The sequence below is a fragment of the Corvus moneduloides genome, chromosome 5, assembly GCF_009650955.1.
Source record: "Corvus moneduloides isolate bCorMon1 chromosome 5, bCorMon1.pri, whole genome shotgun sequence".
In the NCBI taxonomy this organism is placed as follows: Eukaryota; Metazoa; Chordata; class Aves; order Passeriformes; family Corvidae; genus Corvus; species Corvus moneduloides.
The window spans coordinates 24,700,629-24,721,881 of NC_045480.1; the positions used below are offsets into that span (position 1 = coordinate 24,700,629).

A 21,253-nucleotide genomic window follows, 5' to 3' on the forward strand; every position below is an offset into this window, starting at 1 on the left:
TAATATACCTACCTTAAAAGAGCTATAAGGATTTTGTGTCTGATACATATATATGTACTTATGAGCCAAAAAATGACAGAAGTTTGATAGAATTTGAAATTTTATTTAGATGATATTACCCAGACATGCTATCCGTAAAAATGGTTACCCTGGAAAGCATACTTGTGGTACTTAATAAATGGTTATAAATCACATGAGAAAGAGCAGCACTAAACTGAATTTCACTAGAGTGTTAGTTCTTTCCAATGTAATTGAATGCCAGGTCCTTTTATTCCTTATACTTGTCTTGTTTATATTTTCCAACAGGCCAAACACAGAAAGACGGCCTATACCGCTAGTGGGAGGTAAGAGAAATAGATGTATGAGGAATTTCAGGACAGGATTCAGGTATCTCTGCTGCTGCTGAGACTGTTGTGTGTGGAGCTCTGAGAATGGAAATGACTCTCTGAAGCTTTCATGTTGATTTTTTCATCTTTGTTTGCAATGAAGAGAGACTGTTTGCAATACTTGAAAACGAGCCTTGAAAACTGTCATCAGTCATTTTTCTTTACAAGCAAAGAGTATATCTCTTTTTAAAGTTCCTGGTTGTTCCTTAGTCATTGAAACAATGATAAATGCAGGGGATATTTTTTCTAGTGAATCAGTGCTTCCTGTAGTAGGTTCTTCTTCCAAAGCTCTAGTATTTGGATTGGGACATGCGATAGAGAAGTGGTATCAGATATTAGGTCAGATTTCAAACAAAAGTGTCATAAACTAACCAAAAAATATGGGAAGACATTTTCACATTTAGGAAATTTAAGCAGGACTTACAAGGACTGTGTACAAATATTTTGCTCTGTTATTATCTTCGAATCTCAATTGTTTTCTTTCACAACACAGGCCTACCTATAGTTTCCAGTATAAATGACAGTAAATCTAAGCCCAGAGGAGTTCAGACAGAGCCACTGGAATCATCAGATAGAAAACAACATTTTTGTCTTTTTTTTTTTAATGGTTGCTCCACAGCCTAACAACCCTTTAGTTTAGCCTCAGATGTGTTCTGTGCTAGATTCTGGCACGTAGATCTCCTTCCCTGGGACTTGCCTGTCAATAGGGACGTGGATTGGTGGAGGGGTCCACACTCTGTTCTTAATCTTACCCCCAAGTAGGACATGTCTTGTGGCACCACAAACTGGTGGTGGTACTTGGGTGAGTGGAACTTAATGTCTATTTTAATATCTGGCCAGTACATCACATAAAGAAACAGTCTGGCTGAGCTATTACATCTTACAACATACTTTTTCTATTCTCTGCTGAACTGAAGATTTTTTTCTTTGATGCATCACGTCTATAAAACAATTTTTTTCACAACAAATTTGTTCTTTCCTCTACAAGCTGCTGCTCTAATGGAAATATTTTTCTGTCATTTTTTTTTCCTGTTCAACTAGAACACAGGAGAACGTGTAACAGAACTCTTAGTGGAGCTCAGCATAGGAATTCAGTCCTAATATAGACTGTAAAATTTGTGTCCACCAAAAACTTTGGCATCTAGCTACAGGCTAGAGCTTCTGGAGAGACAGCTAACATTTACACATATCCTATGATGACCACTTACATGACTTGAAGAAAGAAGAGCTACAAACAATGAATTTTGATACCAGCTAGGTAAGAACAGCAATATAAAATAATGCTTGCTATCAGCTATCTGACATGGATCCAAATTTCCAGCCACTATTCTTGCTACTACAGGCAGTAGGCTGTAAGTGTTTTCCAGGACCTCCTGAAGGAAAACTGGTCTTTGCCTTGCATGACTCAGACATGTAACACATGTAAGAGCTGATCTTTTACTTTGTCCAGAGTAAATAAACAAATTGAGTCTTGAAGTACCACATAATGACAGATGCTTTTCACATACTGTTGCTTCTGTATTTAGCTCAGCAGCTTGACTCCTATGGAAACCTACAGTGGGAAAAGTATAAATGAATGAAGTGTTGAAATGGCTGTGAATTTCAAGTTCGGAATAGTAATTGTTTGCGTTTCCAAAGGCAATGTAGAGCATTTCTCCCTAAAGATTTTGGAAATGGAGGCTTTCTGCTTACCCTGGCAAAAAGGATAGCAGAAAGAACCCATATATCCCTCTATGTCCTTGTGCACTTGTGTGCATGGCCTAGACACAGGTCTTGATTTCCTAATTCATTTAATTCCTTCATTATATAAATTGAACAAACAATGCACCCATTTTACTAATGTAAACAGAAACGCTGGCATTCTGTCTAACTGTTTAACAGAAGTAAAATGAAATCTACTGATAAAATGAAATTACAGTGTAAAGCACTTGTCATATGAATAATTAGGCATTATAACAGGAACAGTATGCTTGCTTTGTTCTTGTCCATATTATTTCCATTTAGCAGCTGCTACACCTGACAAACAACTGCCAGATGCAAGAGTTCCCTGATGGGGACCTGAATGTGCTCTGTGTGTCCTCATGAACTTTAATACAGTTAAAATTTTCTCCAGGACCTGCAGAAAAGTAGACAGATGTTTTGCCAACTTAGCAAATTGGAAAATTCCTTCTCTGAGCAAGTGGGAAATGCACTAAATCTATCTCAGATAGAAACGATTTGGATAGCATTCACGTTCAAATCATCTGCTTTTGTAATCTCTAAAACATGGAGCATGTTGTTCACAAATTTTACTTACTTGTAGCAAAATAAACAAACTCAGCTTACCACACATGCTTTTACAAACCAAAACACCTGCTCTCCAACAGCAGGTGGGAAATCCAGATCTTTTAAATATCTGTGTCCTGATGATTCCTCTGCTAATTTTGCATTAAGAGTTAGAGATTACAGAATATGCTTCTGCTTACTACCAGTGTAATAGAGCTTGGGACAGTTGCAAACAGTCTTTTTTAGAGTGAAAAAAACCACCTAGTATCACAAGACTTGTCACTGTGAATTCATACCATCTGTCTAATGATGAATGACACCAGTGTGGATGGTATCAAGTCAGCCTACAGATTTGCTATATATACTTATTATCCTGCAGATACATCACACAAAATGGCCCTGCACACACTGTGCATCGAAACAGAGCATATAATGCTTTATCACAGGGTAGACTGGTCTATTAAAATGATCATGTGTTCAGAAATGAAGAAGGCAGTTGTTGATTTCAGCCTATAATTTCTTTTTGTGGCATTTTTTCTCCTGAAGTCTCATTTCATGATTCACATTCCATTTTGCTGCTATTTGAATACTACAAATTCTGTTATTTTTTTATACCTTTTATTCTCTGATCCATGGGAATGTCACAAGGTACATTTTTATAGTCATTTCAAACAGCACACTCTACACTTCTCCAGCAAAGTGCAAACAATCTTTGCTGCTTAATACATATCTAGATACTCTTTAAAAAATTTTGCTGCAGTTTAATGTTATTGATTTGTGGTTCTTTCCTGAGGTGAATCTGGTAGTGCTCCAAACTTAGTGAAATGGAACACCTAGGACAGATTGTCTACTTGTGTAAGCTGCAGAAAATTGAAATATGTTTATGTATGATGAACTCTGACAGCAAGATTTACCCATATATTAAAGATATTACATCAGAATTATAAATGAGATTAGAGTTTCCTTCTATTCCCTTCTGCTCCTTTTTCCCCCCTTCCTGATACAGCTCTCACTTGGCATAATGTGATTGCTACTTCAGCTTCGTTTTTTCATTTTAAAAGTATTAAAGGCTTTGGCTCATATGACCTAATATCAGTGATTTAAGAGGTAAATATTGAGACTAAGTTTATTATCTAGATTTCCTCTACTTTGTCATGGATAAAAGATGTGATGAGTTGCCTCTGCAGGTACCTTCTTTCATGGAGTGTGAATTCTCAGGTGTCAGTCTCAGAGTAGATATTTGTCTTTCAGTTTGCCATGTGGTTTTAATCTAGTACTGGTATCTTAGTTCTGTGTCAAGCAGAAGCATCAGAAGCCAACAGCCAGCAGAAACATCATCTTCTTTGTTCCTTTCAACTTAGTGATATTTTGAACATGATAAAATCTGCGGATTTTGTTGGCAGTCATATTATTTATGACAACATCAGGGTAATGGCTTGGTCCAGTTCCTTGTGAAATGAAACAAAGTCACATAAGAGGCAATTTACAAGTGTTTGCTGTTCTTTTTAACAGAGTGCTTCTCTGTTCAGGGGAGATCTCTATTTCCTGTGTGCTTTGACTTTATGGCTTCTGGACCCCCTGGCCTCAAATTATTCAGTGGCAGAACATTAGAACCAAACTAAGCAGAAACAAAATCTAACAACAGCCAAATGATTCAGAAAGAGTAATAATTATGGACAAGAAATATCTCATTACTGCAAAATCCCACCACGTTAGTTTTTAATAGATACTGCTCACTAAATGAAATAAGCCTTTGAATGAAAAGAAGGGCGTGTAGGGAAGCTAAAAATGATAAAGAGAAATTTAACAGTTGGCAGGGTGCAGCATCAAACAGCACAAATTGAGTTAGTTTAAGCATTTAATACAGTTTTAGTCTACAGGAGGGACAGACATGCTTAGTCAAGTTTTATCCTTTCTGCTGCTGAGAGCATACACCCAGGCAGATGGTACAAATATGTACATCTCAGGTTTTTGAACTCTCAAATGTCTTATGTCACAAATACAACCTGCTTAGAGTCTGTAATCTGTTTACTACTGGATATGTGCACTTAGCCCCCAAGTCACATATTTGCTCACAGAAGGTCCACAGCTGGAACATCAGGATGGAATCTTATGCATGTAAATGGTTCTGTCAAGGGGCACGCTCCACCTCACTTAATTTTTTTTTTTGCAGAGAAAATTGTGCATAGAGTCTCTTATTTGTCATAACCAGACATAAAAATATTTCCCAGCGAATAATGGAATTGCCACGAAACTAAACAACAAGCTGATTTCCTACTAACAGAGAACAAGATGCGAACAGTATTTGGAATGTTTTTAAAATGGGGTACTGATTAATTCTGCATTTATTCAACACTACATTAACTTTTTAAGTCACTCAGGTAGCATCAAATTCTTTGCACTCCAGACAATACAAGTTTCCTCATTGCCTGCAACAGCAGTAAAATGATTTCTGTTAAAGGATATATAGTGCAATTGTAGAAGAAAAAAATACTATAAAATTTTTGTGCAAAATATTTTCGTTATAGAAGCTCAGATTTTTTAATATGTGGCAATTAATAGAAAAACAGTTGGGTTGTATTATTTAAATAAAAATTAATTAACAAATTTAATTACTCCAGGTTTCCAAGCCACTTATATAATCATGGAAACAGTGCGATACGGTTAACTTTGGCATAGGTAGCAGACTAAGTAATTTCTCCAGGTATCTTGCAGCCCTGTTTGGATAATTCCGTAAAAGACACTTTGAAATATTCATTCTGCTACAGAATGCTCTTTGTTCTGAGTCACATTTTAGTAATAATGAACTATATTTCTTGTCAAAACTCCTGTGGGCAAGTGGCTATGACACAATCAATGTGATTCAGCATCCTCCTCCTCAAAGGAATTTCACAAAAAATCTTATAACTGCATTCAATATTAGTACAGACTTTGATACAAGATGTTTCTTTTCTTTGAAAGATAAGTAACAATGTATTTTAACTCTTGTAACTTATTATTTTTACCTATTTTTTCTGTATTAATTGTAGTAGTTAATAATATGGTGAGTCATCTTATTTAGGAAAGTGTGGCAAACACTCGTGCTATGAAATGCCACTAATCATTGTGTTTCCATTTTGTGGATCGGAAATAAGTAATTTTAGACTTCAGACTTAAAAATCGTGATTTCATTTGGGCTGAAGAGCAATATTTTCGTCACTCTTGTTTGAACTAAAGTCACAGTAACTCCCACATAATTGTTGAAAGATTTGAGCCTGAAATCTTGACCAGAAAGTCTCTGATGCTTGAAGCTCTGCAGCTGCTCGTGACTGCAGGCATTACCATTCTGGGTTGACTGAGGATCTAGGGACTCATTTCATGCCTACACTATCGAGGGGTCACTGGCTTCAGGAAGCAATTCAATATTCATGAACCTAGAGAAAAAAATGAAGCTGTAGAGAGTGTCTAGGGAATGTTTGTCAGGAAAGTGAGAAGGGGATTGAGTTCTTGATGCTGCATTTTTCTTTAAATGGAGAAAATACAGAAATAGCACTGTAAGTAGGAATCATCATGCAAACTCAGAACCAGCTTGGGGGTTTAAGGCGCTACTACACGATATTGAGTAGACATGGGCAGAAACCTCAAGTGTGGGTTGGTTATTTTTACATCTAGAGCTGAGTGCTAAACACCATGGCAAACGCTACTTGTGATTTGCTAGGATATAGCAATGTGATTCCCCATGGATGAATCCACGCTACCCTACTTCTCATTGTTGATCCTTGACACCTCAATTAATTAGCTTTCTCCTACTCCTTGTTCAGATTGCTTTGCCCAGTCCCTGACAAAACAGAACATACACTGTGATTGCTGTGTGGTACTAGCCTAGCTATGGCTCAGTTTTATTTAATAACATTGCGTTACTCTGTGGAACAAATTCTGACTAATTGCTTCCCACCACTCTGCCAGTCTGCGAAAAGGTCAGCATTGAAAACCATCAAGTCAAAGCACCCTGCTGAATCTCCATAAGGTTGTACAAAAATAGCAGACTTTGGTGAATGAGGTCTGACTGGTAGGGAAGTTAAGTGTTTTGATGAAAGAACTGTGCTCATCATTGATTCAGGTGCTGAAGTTTTGATTTTCCCCCCAGGTGCAATGAACATAAACAGTTTTGACTTTGTAGATCTTGTGAAAAACTCTTCCTTTTTGCCTTTTTTAGCAAATCAAACTACTTTCATATAAACTTGCGTAATTGCTGTTGATTAGTTTATTGCAGAATCACAGACTCAGAGAATATTATGAGTTAGAAGGGATCTATGAGGATCATCAAAGTCCAAGTCCTGGCCCTGCGCAGGACGCCCCAAGAGGTCCTTGCGCCTGAGAGCATTGTCCAAATGCTTCTTGAACTCTGTTGGGCTCTCCTCTCCTCTCCTCTCCTCTCCTCTCCTCTCCTCTCCTCTCCTCTCCTCTCCTCTCCTCTCCTCTCCTCTCCTCTCCTCTCCTCTCCTCTCCTCTCCTCTCCTCTCCTCTCCTCTCCTCTCCTCTCCTCTCCTCTCCTCTCCTCTCCTCTCCTCTCCTCTCCTCTCCTCTCCTCTCCTCTCCTCTCCTCTCCTCTCCTCTCCTCTCCTCTCCTCTCCTCTCCTCTCCTCTCCTCTCCTCTCCTCTCCTCTCCTCTCCTCTCCTCTCCTCTTCCCTTAGCTTGAATTTTTATTTTAATCAATGAATATAATTTCTCCCTTTCTTGCTTTCTTCCTCAGTGCTAAAAAGTACACAATGTCTTTTTAATATTTAATTAATGAGATCACTTTACAGGTGTTAGTTTAAAGGTAACCATAGCACAAATGCATCCATTATTAACTGCAGAACTACAGAGGCTTCTTGGGAACCCTCTTCAGTTTAATATGAGAACCCCTGTCAACAGAAAACAGCGCTGATATTGTTGTTAAGTGTGACAGACTGGCAAATGCAATGGGCACCACGCTGGAACAATGCAAACTGCTCATATCAATGAAAGAGGCAACATTTAAAAGCGAGGTGAAGGCGGACAGCGAGAGGCTGGCCAGGAAGGTTCGGTTCCGCGTGGCGTCCTCGCACAGCGGGCGGGTGCTGAAGGAGGTGTACGCTGATGGGGAGGCTGCCGACTCTCTGGACTCCGAGTATGCCAGTAGCTCAGAGACTGACCAAACCAGCCGGCTGAGTGAAGTGGATGGGCAGCAGAATGGACACGTAGGGTCGGAGTGTGATGAAAATGAGAATGAGCAGGATGACTTGCTCATTTTAGTCAGAGCCACTAAAGAGAAAGGATTTGGTACAAAGAGAGTCAACATCCTCAGCAAAAATGGCACAGTCAGGGGAGTCAAGCATAAAGTCAGCGCTGGTCAAACCCTTTTTGACAATTTGGCAAAAGTATTTCAGGTAGGTGATGCAGATCTGCTGTCTGTAAGCCCTCTCTCTGTCCCTTTTAACTCCATACATTATTCTTTGCTTTCTTCAAACTGCGCTCATTTTGGATTTCTCAATATTCTGTCTCGTTCCCATTGCTATCCACCTGCTGTTGTTGCACAAGAGAGGCACACTGGTCCTTCTAGTACAAAACAGCTCCGCACTCCATATTGACTGTGAACTTTGTTCTTCAAAATTGACCCAATATTTGCTGAGTAGAAATATGTGTGTTGTGCTTCCCATGCATGGATTAGGAAAGAAATGTAACAGAGGATTTAACTGGGGCTTTTCTGGAGATCCATACGGGTCTCCTGTACAGGGATGTGTCATGTTTCCACTCCTGCTGTATTAAGTCTAATGAGTTTACGATGTTATCTGCTGTCCCTACATGTAAATATGTATACTTGCAAATTCCATTCTGTTTAACCTGCAAAGTAGATCGAATTAGGTGCAGGGTGGCAGCAATGATGGTTTTCCCATATGAAAATTTCAGGGGAATGAAATCTTAGTCGGAGGTCTCTTTTATCTATTTTCTATCTATTTTGTAGAAGGAGCAGAATATCTGTATTTGAAACAGTATATGCCACACTAATGCCTTAGGCAGAGAAACACAGGCCTTCAGAAAAATTAAGATAAAAGTTCTAAAATATTTATCTCATATGTATAATTTATCTATATATGCTATTCAAGCCTTTAAACCATTAATCTTCACACAGATAGCAACAAGTGTGCAACCAGACTCTTTCTCAAGGTCCTTAGAATCCAGAATTACGCTTTTCAATTAAATTATCCTGTGATGGCTTCAGGGCATTATTTTAAAACTTTTATGCAGTTTTAAATCATGGGGAATTTGATATTAATAACTAGTGTTTTTGCATTTTGAAATTACTTTGAAATGAGGTAATTTCATATTACATTAATAAATGGCAATAGATTAACATTCTCTTGCTTCTGGATATGAATTTATCCTCTATGTGGTACCTAAATTAACAGTCTTTTTGTCAATATGAATGTTCCTGTAGAAGTTGAAGTTTCAGAGAAGAATCGCCTGTTAATTTTTGTTCTTTACGTCACATCACACAGCACTCAAGTAGTTTGCTTTCTCCCAAGCTGCTCAAAGAAGAGTTTGTCCTTAATTCCTTACTCTGGTAAAATTTGTAACAAACTCACTTTTTCTAAGTAGATTTGAATTTGTAAGTATTAACTGAGGCATGTTTGGGTTCTTATCTAGCTTCAATGCCACTGTTCTGTGCTATTTCATTATGCAGAGTACACTATTTCACCACACTAACCTCATTCCCTTCTGAAAGCTGTCTTCTACTACATCAGTAACACCAAGCTAAGAAATTTGAATCAGCTAGATAAACAGATCTGCTTGAAGACATATGCACCTTAATTAGTGTCCTTGCCATATTGCTTTTTCTGTCCCCAGTTTTAGATTGGAAGTTCTTCAGGAAAGCCCATGGACTGAAATCAATGTACTTTGATTGCAAAGCTTCTTGTATTTCTAGCAGAGTTAATGCTAGGACCAGGGCTGTTTCCATGAGGTGTTTTGCCAGGAGAAAGTATTTTCTTGAAAGGAGGCATATCCATCTTATAACTTCAGAAAATTACATGTATCCAAGTCTACCACAGAAGTCCTTAATTAAAACCTGTAAAAGAATGAGTGGTTTAAAAGGTGGTAAGGATTTTTTTAATTGACAATATTTTACTGCAGAAGAAAGGGGAAAAATTAAATTATCAGATGAAAACAAACCAACGTTTTTCATACAGCATTACTATGAAGAACTCTCTGCTACAGGCATTGTAAAGTCCAAAAGAAAAGGCAGATTTTCAAAGTGGATGAGGAAAATATATGTGGAACTGAGAAGCTTCTTCCAAGGCAGGTCTAGATGAGTGATTTCTGAAAATAACTGTATATTCTTACATTAAGCACCTACTGGATCAAAGACATATATTTAATAATACAGAGAATATAATGGTTTGAGGTTTCTACTCAACTTCCCATTTCCCCAGAGATAAAGTTCTAAGTCTAGTGAAAAAGAATGAGGGTTTGCATGTCTTTTATGCCATACTGTGAGCCAATTGTGTATGCCACATGGTGAGCACAGAGGAGAGCAAAACACAAAGGTTGGCTTTGAGATGGATTTGAAACTGCTCTATCCTAATGAGAAATATGATTGAAATCCGTCCAATTACAAATGAAATAATGGCCTTTAGAAAGAGATTAGAGAATGATTTCTAGTTTTCTGTAAGCATGTTCCAGACAATTAATTGAGCTGTAATACCAGTTAGAGAACAGCAAGCATTCTTCTTTCAAAGATTTAGTAATATAGAAAGATGTCTTTATTAGCAGGTAAAACACAAAATCTCCTTATCTGGGCAAGTTTCTAAGTTACCCTCTTAATTATGTGAGGTCATCTTCAGTTATATGTTTCTCTTAGATAAGCAGCAGCAGATGTATAACAATAGCTAAGAGGAGAATGCCCCTCCCTGAGGAGAGTCCATCTCTGCCCTTTTGATGTTTCAGCAGCAGGAACTCGTATGAGATGAATTCGTTGTGCATTTCTCAGAGTTAGTGTCAAAGTCAGTATTTTTAATCTCAGAGTATGCATATGAGCTCTTGACAATCCCGTATTCTAGGCAGTGATAAATTCTTGTATGCAAACACTTCTTATTTAGTATTTACTATATCACTTCCTCACTAAAATGTGTATGTAAGAAGCCAAATACCGAGTGTGTGTGAATGTCTTGTGACCCTGAAACTAGGGGGTGTTTTTTTACTGTAATATCAGCATTCTGCTTCTTCAGACTATATCTGCAAACTCTTCTAATATACTATTTCCCCAAATCCCTAGAGGCTGCCTGTGATAGAGGAGAGATCCTTTAAAGCAAATCACTTTGCTCAGATATTCTAGGGATAAGCATGGATTCATTAACTGGGCTTCGTTATGTTGTGCAGTCAAGACCTTTGATTTTGTCTGTTCAAGTACCTGTGCTAAAAGCACTCATGTATTTTAATATTCTATGGAAATATTTGGATTTTTGAATTTTTTTTACACATTTTCTTACTACAGCCTTTCTACAGAATTGGTTCAGACGCTTTCTTCCCACAAACTTATCTGAAAAAAATCACACCTTCTGGAGCTTTTTTTCAATTTTAAGAGAGTGATGTAATACAGGAAGTATTTCTAGAAGAAAAGGTGTTTCTGGTTGTTTCTATATGATACAAGCCTGGTTTGACAACGTATATCTAGTAGATGTGTGTCCCCTGCTACATCTTCCCACAGTCACGCACTGAGTGCTTCTCTCACCCTCTCAATCCATGACGTCTCGTTTCCACTGTTCCCTGAGAAGCTGAGTCCTTCACATTACTCTGTCTGAGGACTGTCTGTGTCCCCAGAGGAGAGCTGCTCCAATGCTGTGACAGTGAAAGGTGTCCCACAGGTCATCCCTGCACAGCTGGTGAAGCTGCTGCCAGGTGAGTGGGAGCAGCTGTGGCAGCTGGGGCTAACACAGCCATGGGGATGGAATGTGGGACAGAGCAGGAATGTGGGACAGAGCAGGACACATCCAGGGGTTGTCTCAGCTTCATGGAAGAACATTCTGGGGGAAGAAAGGTGGGGAAGAGACCAGCTCTATTGAGGCTACAGGAGAGCATGGTTTCCATGGCAACCCCTCCAGCCTTTTCCTCCTTGGGGTGGATGCCACAGGGAGGCTGTTGACATAGCAACCACATCCTGTCGGGGTGAGACAGCGGTGGGTGGGGTGATGATGGGTGTTGACATAACAACCGCTCTGGGTGGGGAAAGTGGGAGGGAGGTCAACGGTGGTCATTGGTGGAGGGCAGGGACAGCCACATGTATCACCCAGCCTCCACTAGCACCTAACCTGGGCCTGGGGGTAGCCTCCCACATTGCTGGAAATACAGGCGTCAGACAGCTGGGAACATTTTATTTGTGAGAAACACACACTACTGAAAATCCTGAAAAGCAGGAGGGGGCTGGAGCTCCCAGTCTCCCCGTTCATGTATCTCCTTGGTATAAATTTTCTCTGGCTGAGACACTAAAACTGACAGCGTCAGCAGCTCTGAAGCTGGGGACATGACTTGCCAATTATGTCAGAAGCATAAGCCCCTTCTTATCTGAAGTAATTGTGGTTGTATTTCAGAACACTATCAGAAATTTTGTTTTCTAATATCACAATACTGTTTAAATGCAAATGGGTATAAATATTTCCTGCATCTTTATGTAAAAAGTAGTAGAGAAATAGTTCTTTTTTCCTTGAAATAAATACAATTCTCTTCACAACCAATTTTTGTGACTAAGCCATTCCTATGATGGCTTCCGAGTCACATAGAGCAAAAATCCTTGGTTTGTCTAATATATTACTAGGGAGTGCAATGATTATTGTACGCCAAACCGGGTTTCCATCCCAATGTGCAATGTAATGGAGCTCAGCCAAAGGTTTTACACAGGTCTCTCCTCATTTTCCACTGTTTCAGCATGGGTATTTTTCTTCCATTTCCATACTTACACACTCCACTGGCCTTCCAGCCTCCTCTGAAAGGTCACGTTCTGCTAAATTAGCCACAGACCTCATTCTCAGGCAGGGCTTGCTGACATCTATTGCAAAAGGGCAGGCCTGGTTAACAGACCTGATGAATGTCTTTGTGAGCATTGTGTCAGAGAGGATATGGGTGAAGAGTCAGACATAATATACTCAGTCTTTAGAATATTTCCAAGCAGTTTCTCAGGTAGAGCTCACCTTTAAGATTGCGAAGTGCAAGTCATTATTCAGCCTGATGTAGAATGAGCTCATTAATGTTTAGAAAGGTGGGAAAGAATAAAGAATCATGTGGAAGTTTGTTAAGAGGAGGGATTTTGGGGTGGTTAAGGGCACTTTGATATTTCTTTACTTGTAGGTGACCTGGAAAAGTCAATACACAGCAGGACATGTAGAGCTTATAAACTGATAGGGCTAGCTAGTACCACAGACAAAATAAAGTGAAATACAGCAGGAAAACCAACCATCTTCCAAAGAAGACAGAGGCTAAAAAGTGATGTTAAGGAAAGTTTCTTGTGTCATAGTACAAGCAAAGGTTTTTAGGGTGGATGGCATGCTGTATACCACTCCAGCCTCTGGAGGATATATCGCTACAATCCCCAAAAGTCTGGGGAGACGAGAGAGAGATCTGCACCTTCACTGGAGAAGTCACGATACTCTCTTCCTCTCTGATCAGCTGATGATCAGCGCTGGCACTCCAGAAATCATTGGACTATTTGAATTCAACATCCTCTTCTAGGACTGGACAAAGATTGTAAAAACTCTCCTGAACTTTGCCTTCATATTCTCCTCCATACACACTACTCTGTGACTCCCAAATGGACATAGCCCACCAGAGAAAACAATGGACTGGATTGCTTGCATAGATCATTTGTTGTAGTAATGTCCCTTGTATTGATAAAGATAAATCCCAGTGAGCTGCAGGTATCTGAGGTAGAAACATCCAGTGTATTTTCCTAATATTAGCAAGTCTGGAAGACTAATTACTGAACAGTGTTACACTGAAATCCACTGGAGAACAGGAAAAAATGTAATGACATGGAGGATGAAGTGATTATGAAAAGCAGGATTTCGCTTGTTAAAGAAAATTCAGAGTTAGAAGGACAACTGGATCACTACTGGGATGGGCATAGCATCCCTTCACCACTTGCTTTGTACCTTCAGAAGGGCTTTGATCTGTGACCACACTGCATGGGACAGTGATTCATCTGATGCCATTGATCATGTCACAGTTAAAACAAGTGGTTTCCGGAGCTGATATCTGAGCAGACACACTGAATTAGAAAGGAAGATGTTCAGGTCTGTGAGCTTTTAACTGGAACCTGGATTTGGCCAGTACTTAGGGTATTGGTTTTTTATTGTTCACATGTTCTTGTAGAAATCAGCTATAAAGCACTGAGGTCAGACAGGTCTATTACTAGACTATTCAGGACATTTTAGGATTTGCTTCTGTTGGACTTGAAATGTATTTGACATAGACTTGAAATGATCAGTAAATAGACTTTTAAATATCTAAACCTCTGGAAGTGATATACAAGTTTTGAGTTAAAAATGAGACTTACCCGTCTCATTTTCAAAAACTGTAGATATGGGATGTCTTGACTTCTCAATACACTCAACACTGGGAAGCTTACCAACAAAACTGTGATTAAATGTATTACTCTTTTGAGACTGAATCAATAACTGAAGAAAAAAATTTATAGGCTTTTATGCTGGCAGTCTGACCAGCATGTACTGGACATCTGTCCAACCTTCCAGTGCACTGCATGGCCTCAAAATTAGTCTTGCTGTGATGAGCAAGATCTTGATCCTTGTGAAGTGTCCATAAATGAGGTCAGTGTTCTTGAGACGCCTCGTCCCTTGCATGGGAAAGGGCACAGCAAGGAAGCTGTGGTATTACTGCAGTGACTATGTGTACACAGAATATGTAGTACTAGAGGGAATCAAGACTTTAGGTATGGATTCAAAAAACTCACAGTCCTCTGTGAGGAAGGACTTAGACATCAAGCTCCAAAACCAAGATTCTCCAAATCTCTCTTTGGTGTACCCTTGCATCAAAGGCGGCAAGAGCCTTTCCTTAATGAAAATTTGACTAATTCTCTGCCTTGGCCACATGCCTCAGCATCTCCGGATTGACAGGACCTGACAGTTACTTACTACTTGTGTCCTATGGGATCTGTAAAATAAGGGTTCCATTGCCTGTCCCACCTGCATGGCTTCATGCAGTAGGTGTTCCATGAGCATGCCTGGTGCCTCAGCTCCTACACAAACTACACATAAACAGATGCTGCTTTGTTATGAATTGTGCCTGCAGGAGGCAGCGGTGGGAAATATACTTTGAAATAGTCACAAGATAGTGAGAATAAATTGTTGGAGCAGGAGTAGAACACAGGCTTGCTGATTCTCAACTTGCCATAGCAAATACTACTGTGCTCTTCAGCATCATCCTTCCCTTCCCTTCCCTTCCCTTCCCTTCCCTTCCCTTCCCTTCCCTTCCCTTCCCTTCCCTTCCCCTTCCCCTTCCCCTTCCCCTTCCCCTTCCCCTTCCCCTTCCCCTTCCCCTTCCATTTTCTCTTAAGCACTATAGGGATCACATTGTTCCAGCATAGAAGCATCCTAGAAAAGCTTGTAGCCTGTGACTTGCTTGTTAGGGAAAAGAGGTAGGGAGGAGACTGAATCAGGTATTCAAGACATGAGAGATTGCAAATTATGATGTTCTGCCACCTTGTTTCATCTTCTCTCTTTTAATCTAAAAATAGATTTTCTTTCTTTTTGAAAGAATAAATGCAAATGCCAAATGGAAAAAGGCTTCCTGGTTGTACTAAGTGGGATTCCTAAGTCATATTGGCCTCAGGAAATTCTCTGATCTGAAAATAGTCATAAAATGAAACAGTATTAGTAGGAAATGCCATATATACTTTCCAGACTCTTACTTTTAATTATCTGTCTGGTAGATGGCCTGGGATACCAGATGAGCAGTAGGTCTGAGCCTATGTACTGCTCTGGGACTCTTACATAATGTCCCTTTGGGGGCCTGCTCAATAAGGTGCTCAGCCTTTGAATTACCATGGAAAATGCTTCATCTTGCTTCAAACTAACTTGAAAAAGAGTCATGTTACGCAAGCAGCCTATCAAAAAAATCTTAGGATGCTAGTACATAATTTTTTTCTACTTATTCTAAGAGTAAGATTTTTTTTCCCCCTGAATTGGCCTCTTACAACAGAGATGAAAAAGATGAACTGATTAGCCTTAATCATTAATTAGTAGCAATAGCTCTTGTCTTTTGCCATCTGTGAAGCTCAATTTGGTAACTCAGCAGGAAAATAAGGAGAAAATATCTTTTGAAGTATTCTTAAAACTAGGACTATCAAGAAAATTTGGGGCTATTCACTTTTCTTTGACATGGTAAAACAGGCTGCCTGCTAGTTCATTGCCCCATAATCTTTGCATGCCTTTGACACAGCAAATACAAATATTGTAGAACACATAAGGATGAAATAAATTGCCTATTTGCTTAATTCCTATCATCATACTTGGTCATTGACCCTTAATTTTGTGCACAAATAAATTACTCTGCAGCCAAATATTTAAGGGTCCTCATTGCACTTGAGTGTCTTAGGTGAAGTATCTTTTACTTAAAACTTTACAAACATGGAAGCAAATATTTGGCTACATTGGGCTAATTTGTCACCAGAGTGCACAGCTGTGCAATTGCAAAAAATATGGTAATAATGAAGATGAAAAAACAGCTCCTTTATTAAAACTTAAAAAAGTTTTCTAACAAGTTAAGTGCATTAAAATCCCATTATTTAGTTTGCAGATCTCAAAACTGTTTCAGTTCTTAACTAGGATTTGCAAATACTAGGATTTGTGTAGGTTTACACAGGCTAGGAAATATCAATGTATATGTGCCACAGATGTTGTGTTTCTAGACTGCTCTGTTCTGTCAACAGCTTGCTGTGATATTTGTCTACTAGGGTTGGCAGTTTATTACATACTGCACCAAAACAAGGTACATGATTAACAGCTTGAAAGAAAGAAATGGTCAAAGACATCATATTTTTTTTTGGCTAGAACTTTAGCCTGTGACTGCAACATTTGGTGGTACCATAACTTTGTAGCTGAAATATAATAAAACGTTCTTCAGAATGGAATTTGCTACCAGAGAGAAAAGAGTACAGCTTTCATGCATGAAAACCTTTCTAATGGCTGCAACATCCATTGCAAGGTAGTACAAAACATGAAAATCAAACCTCAGTGAATTTTCCCAAAGCTTGCAAGAGGAATAATAAATAGGACAGCATCCCCAGCATGTTGGTTTTGAAAAGAAGCTGGAAAGTTACAGCTCCCCATCCAAACAGGAAATCTTGTGGTTTTGCTTGATGCAGGAGTTATATTGTGGAGAAGCTGTCACAGCACAACTCTTTATAGCCTCCATCATAGAAAGCAACAGAAATGGTCACAGATGAGCAGCTGGATTCACTGAGGCAGAGACTCATTTCACGCCTGGCAAGAAAGAAGACAGAAAAACTTCACTCATTGCTAGTATGAATTGTGGAAAGCATTTTAACAGCCTTAGTACCATTTTGCTTTGGAATTTTAACAAGAGACACCATCCTTCAATGTCAGACAAGTATGTCTTCTATACTGCAGTAAAACCACACACAGACTCATTCTTTCTCCATTTCTCAAAAAGAAATATAAAAAGCCTTACTGGCCAATATTTGCACACATTTATAACACCATGCAGTGTTATGAGCTGCATTGACAAATCAGCCAATGCTGCTACAAAGGCAAAGAATAGTTTCTTTGAAATTCACTCTCAGTACCCTTGTTTTGAATATTACTGATTGCTAATTATCTAACAAGCTTTAAAACTACTGGGAGTTGTCAGGAGTCATACACTGTTATTTAAGAAAAATGTGTTTCTCCTTGCACATTCTGTAAGACAGAAAGAACTCAGTCTCTAAAGAACTTACAGCTTTTTAAAGAAAATGTGATATTTTCCTGCCCAGCTGCTCATGTCTTGCTATTGGTTTGCTATACCTAAATGCAAAGGACTCTCCCTCCTAGCCCTGCAAGCAAATATGAAACATTTCATTGTTGTTCAAGTGGAGGATATCCTAAGAGGCAGACTGATAGACACAGTGAAAAAGGAGAGCTTTAAGCATTATTGCTTCTTTCCACCTGTCACAGGTCATAATCCGTACCTTGAGAACTTCCCTTTCCAGGTGTTGGCTGATGAGGTCTCTGGTGAGACCCCACCTGAAGTGCTGTGTCACCTCTGGATTTCAATGAGGGAGGGTTATTGTCCTGTTGGAGCAAGTCCAGAGAAAGGCCACCAAGTTGATCAGGCCCCTCTTATGAAGAAAGGCTGAGAGAATTTGGTTTGTTCAGCCTGGAAAAGACAAGTCTTTGGAGTGATTTAATTGTGGACTTCCAGTCCAAAGGGAACTTAGAGGAAAGATGGGGCAAGACTCTTTACAAGAGCATGTAGTGACAGACAAGGGGGAATGGGTTCAAATTCAAAGACAGTAGGTTTAGATTAGATCTTAGGAAAAAATTCCTTACTGTGAGGGTGGTGAGGCACTGGAACAGGTTGCCCAGGGAAGTTGTGAATACCTCAACCCTGGAAGTGTTCAAGGCCGGGTTGGATGAGTCTCTGAGTAACCTGGTCTAGTGAAAGGTGTCCTGCTGATGCCTTCTATGATGGTTTCAATCGGATTCACTCATGCAGTGGGTAAATCTGGTTGTTCTTTCAAATTCCACAATGATTCAAAAATATAAGCACCTACTCAGACCCTCCAAGTTCAAACTTAAACTTGTCATAAGGATTTAAAAGGCTCAGTTTCTAAATGACTTGTTCAGGAAATAGATTCTGTTCATCTAACTGTTGGCAAAATGTTGCCATGACAGCTATTGTTGTATTTGCTGGGTGGTCAAGCCTTTTGCAAAGTGGTCTGCTTGGTGAGTGATGTTCTTGTGCATCCTCATGTGGAAGATTGTGGGGTGGAAGGACACTTTTACTGGCCAATATTTGCAGCTGAATGTAGGCAACTAATACTATGGGGAGCTTTTTTAGCTGTTTGTGAGTGGGAACAGACTTGAATAATGTAGTTCCTTCACCCAGGTGGTTTCATCATCAGCTGCTCCAGCAGTTCTCTTTTGAAGACACAACAGATAACAGCAAGAGGTTTCCAAAATGGAGAACTGTCTAGTGAACCTTCTGACCTGTTCTTTATGCTGTCTCAATTCTCATTTTGGCAGGCTATTCAGCTGGCAGAAGTGCAATCAAGTAGGGGGTTTCAGCATTGTTTGAAGACATGATATGAAATTAGAATAAATGTTGTTATTGATTGTTCTTGCTACATGGTATTAAATGATATCTATGCAAAGAAGCCATTGAAATGTTGTTCCAAAAGAAAAGCAGACAGATGATTTAATAATCTCAGCTTCTTCATTTGTAGTCTTACTCCTTGAGCAGAACACATTTAACTCTATGACATGATATAGATGATATGATATAGCCCCATTGTAAGAACATTATTATATGAAAAGTATGATTATATGAACATGAGTTTCTGTTTTATTTAAAAAAATACACATCTCTGGGCGAAATCCTGAATCAGACTAGAATGTAAAGCTGCTTACACTGACCTTGCTAAAACATTAGTTCAACTGCAGATGTGATATATACAGAATAACTAACTCGGTGGCTATTTTGACCAACAGGTTTAGGACCTGGTATAAACCATACAACCTGCTATATTCTGATTTCCAGACATTATACCTACGTGGTTAAAAACCGAAAGAAAACAGAAGCTTACGCCTTAGTGTTTTTCCAGCAATGAAGTTTATAATTCTGCTTCATGAAGTTGACTTGTATTTTGCTCACATGGAACTGGTGGACGAGTCACCTGTCCCCTTTCATACATCAAGGCTAGCTGTGACAGTATAGGCTGTTCTAGGTCAGAGCTGGTTTAGGTATGCTGTCTAGGAGTTGTATCTGCATAAAAATCTCAAGCTCTCTGCCTTTTTTGAAAATCTATTGCTTAAAAAAGAAATTAACCTCTTTAAGTGTGCAATGTAGATGGATCTTTAATTTAAAAAATGGATATTGAGTATATAAGTAATAATTAACTACTCAAGGTTTGAAGATGAAGGTACCAAATATCTAGGTATTATTAAGTAATGAGATAGCTGAGAGCATAGTTCCAATTAGGTTAAGTAATACAGCAGGGAAACAAGGTCCTTCATCACTCAGTGCTAATGCAGAACAAAGTAGTGCTATAACTACAAGATACTCCTTTGCATCACTTCCATAAATTGAGTGATAGGGCTCTCTGAGAGGTGAGGACTGAATCAGCACTTTGGTGCACCAATCCCACTGTAACTTTGATCTTTGCCTCGTTCAAAGGTCTGTGCAGAATTCATTACCAGTTGCTGAGTGCTTTGTGACCCCAGGTGAGATAATGCTTTGTGTCCACCTGACAAATGGTTGTCCTTTTCTTTAACTGTGTAGTGCAAATGACAACTCCAACCTTTACAGAATAGCCTGTTTTTATCTCCACCCACGAGTAACATTTTCAGCTAGACTTCAAGTTGTATAAGGTGTCAGGGAAGAAAAAGTACATCGTTTGTCAGATGTTTGGCATTGAAAATTAAGGGAGGGTGGTGGTTTCTCTGATTTGCTCAACATTCCTTGAGAGTTTCAAGATTTTAGTGAATCTCATTTCAGCTTCCATTTGTAGAAATGCAGTAAAAGATAAAATAACTTTTGACAGAAAGCTTATTATCTGCTGAACATAAAAACTCCCTGTATCCCAAATCAAAACCAGAATTTTTTTAACCCTGTCCTCTCATTTTATTGCTTAAGAAGGTTAATTGTGAAGAATTGATAGTAATTTTTCAATTTTCTCTGTTGATGATTGCAGTTGAGAATGACACTTATTTCATTAACGTTATTACCTTCTTTAGTTGTTTTTTGAGTGAGGAGTTCTGTTATATATGACAGACTGACTCTAGGCTGTAATTAATCCATGACAGTCTGAAATACTTTTCAATGAAAATGCAATATATTTTTGATTGAGCTAAGTGTAACTGATTAGGGCTTTCCTGAATACCAGTTTTACTTGCTGATTCTCTCTAGCACTAGGAGAATCACCAGTTGCAACACTGGTGCAAATATAATAAGTAATGGACTATTGTGCTGTTTCCTATCTGGTATACTGAAAGTAAGTGTTGGGAAAACAGGTTCACTTACCACACAAAGCATAGCTGACAAAGAAGGAAGAGCCGTGAAATATCATAAGCAGGATCTCACCAGTTTCATTCTCCAGTCAGAAATATGATGAATGGCATTTGTAAGAAGCTCAACAGACTAGAATACAGTTTTCATAGACCTCTAATGCCTGTTAATTAACCAAACTAACTGACATTTGGGAACTATAAAGGGGATCACTGCATGAGTTAACTGCACCTGGCAACGTTTAAATGTAAAATGAGTCAGAGATCCCTGTATGTATGTATTATTATTATGTTATTATTAGCATTTATCAGTCTCTCCAGCAGTCTAAAGACGCCAAGGGAATATTTTAGAAAGAATGAGTAGGGAACTG

General features: G+C 39.0%; 1 protein-coding gene across 1 annotated transcript in view; it reads left to right on the forward strand.

Annotated features, from left to right (window-relative positions):
• Positions 1–7,595: 7,595 nt before the first annotated feature.
• Positions 7,596–21,253, forward strand: part of GRXCR1 (glutaredoxin and cysteine rich domain containing 1) — a 37,303-nt gene continuing 23,645 nt past the window's right edge. The window contains exon 1 of the mRNA XM_032110391.1: positions 7,596–8,042. Within this exon, the coding sequence (XP_031966282.1) occupies positions 7,596–8,042 (447 nt within the window). The remainder of the gene's footprint in view (positions 8,043–21,253) is intronic.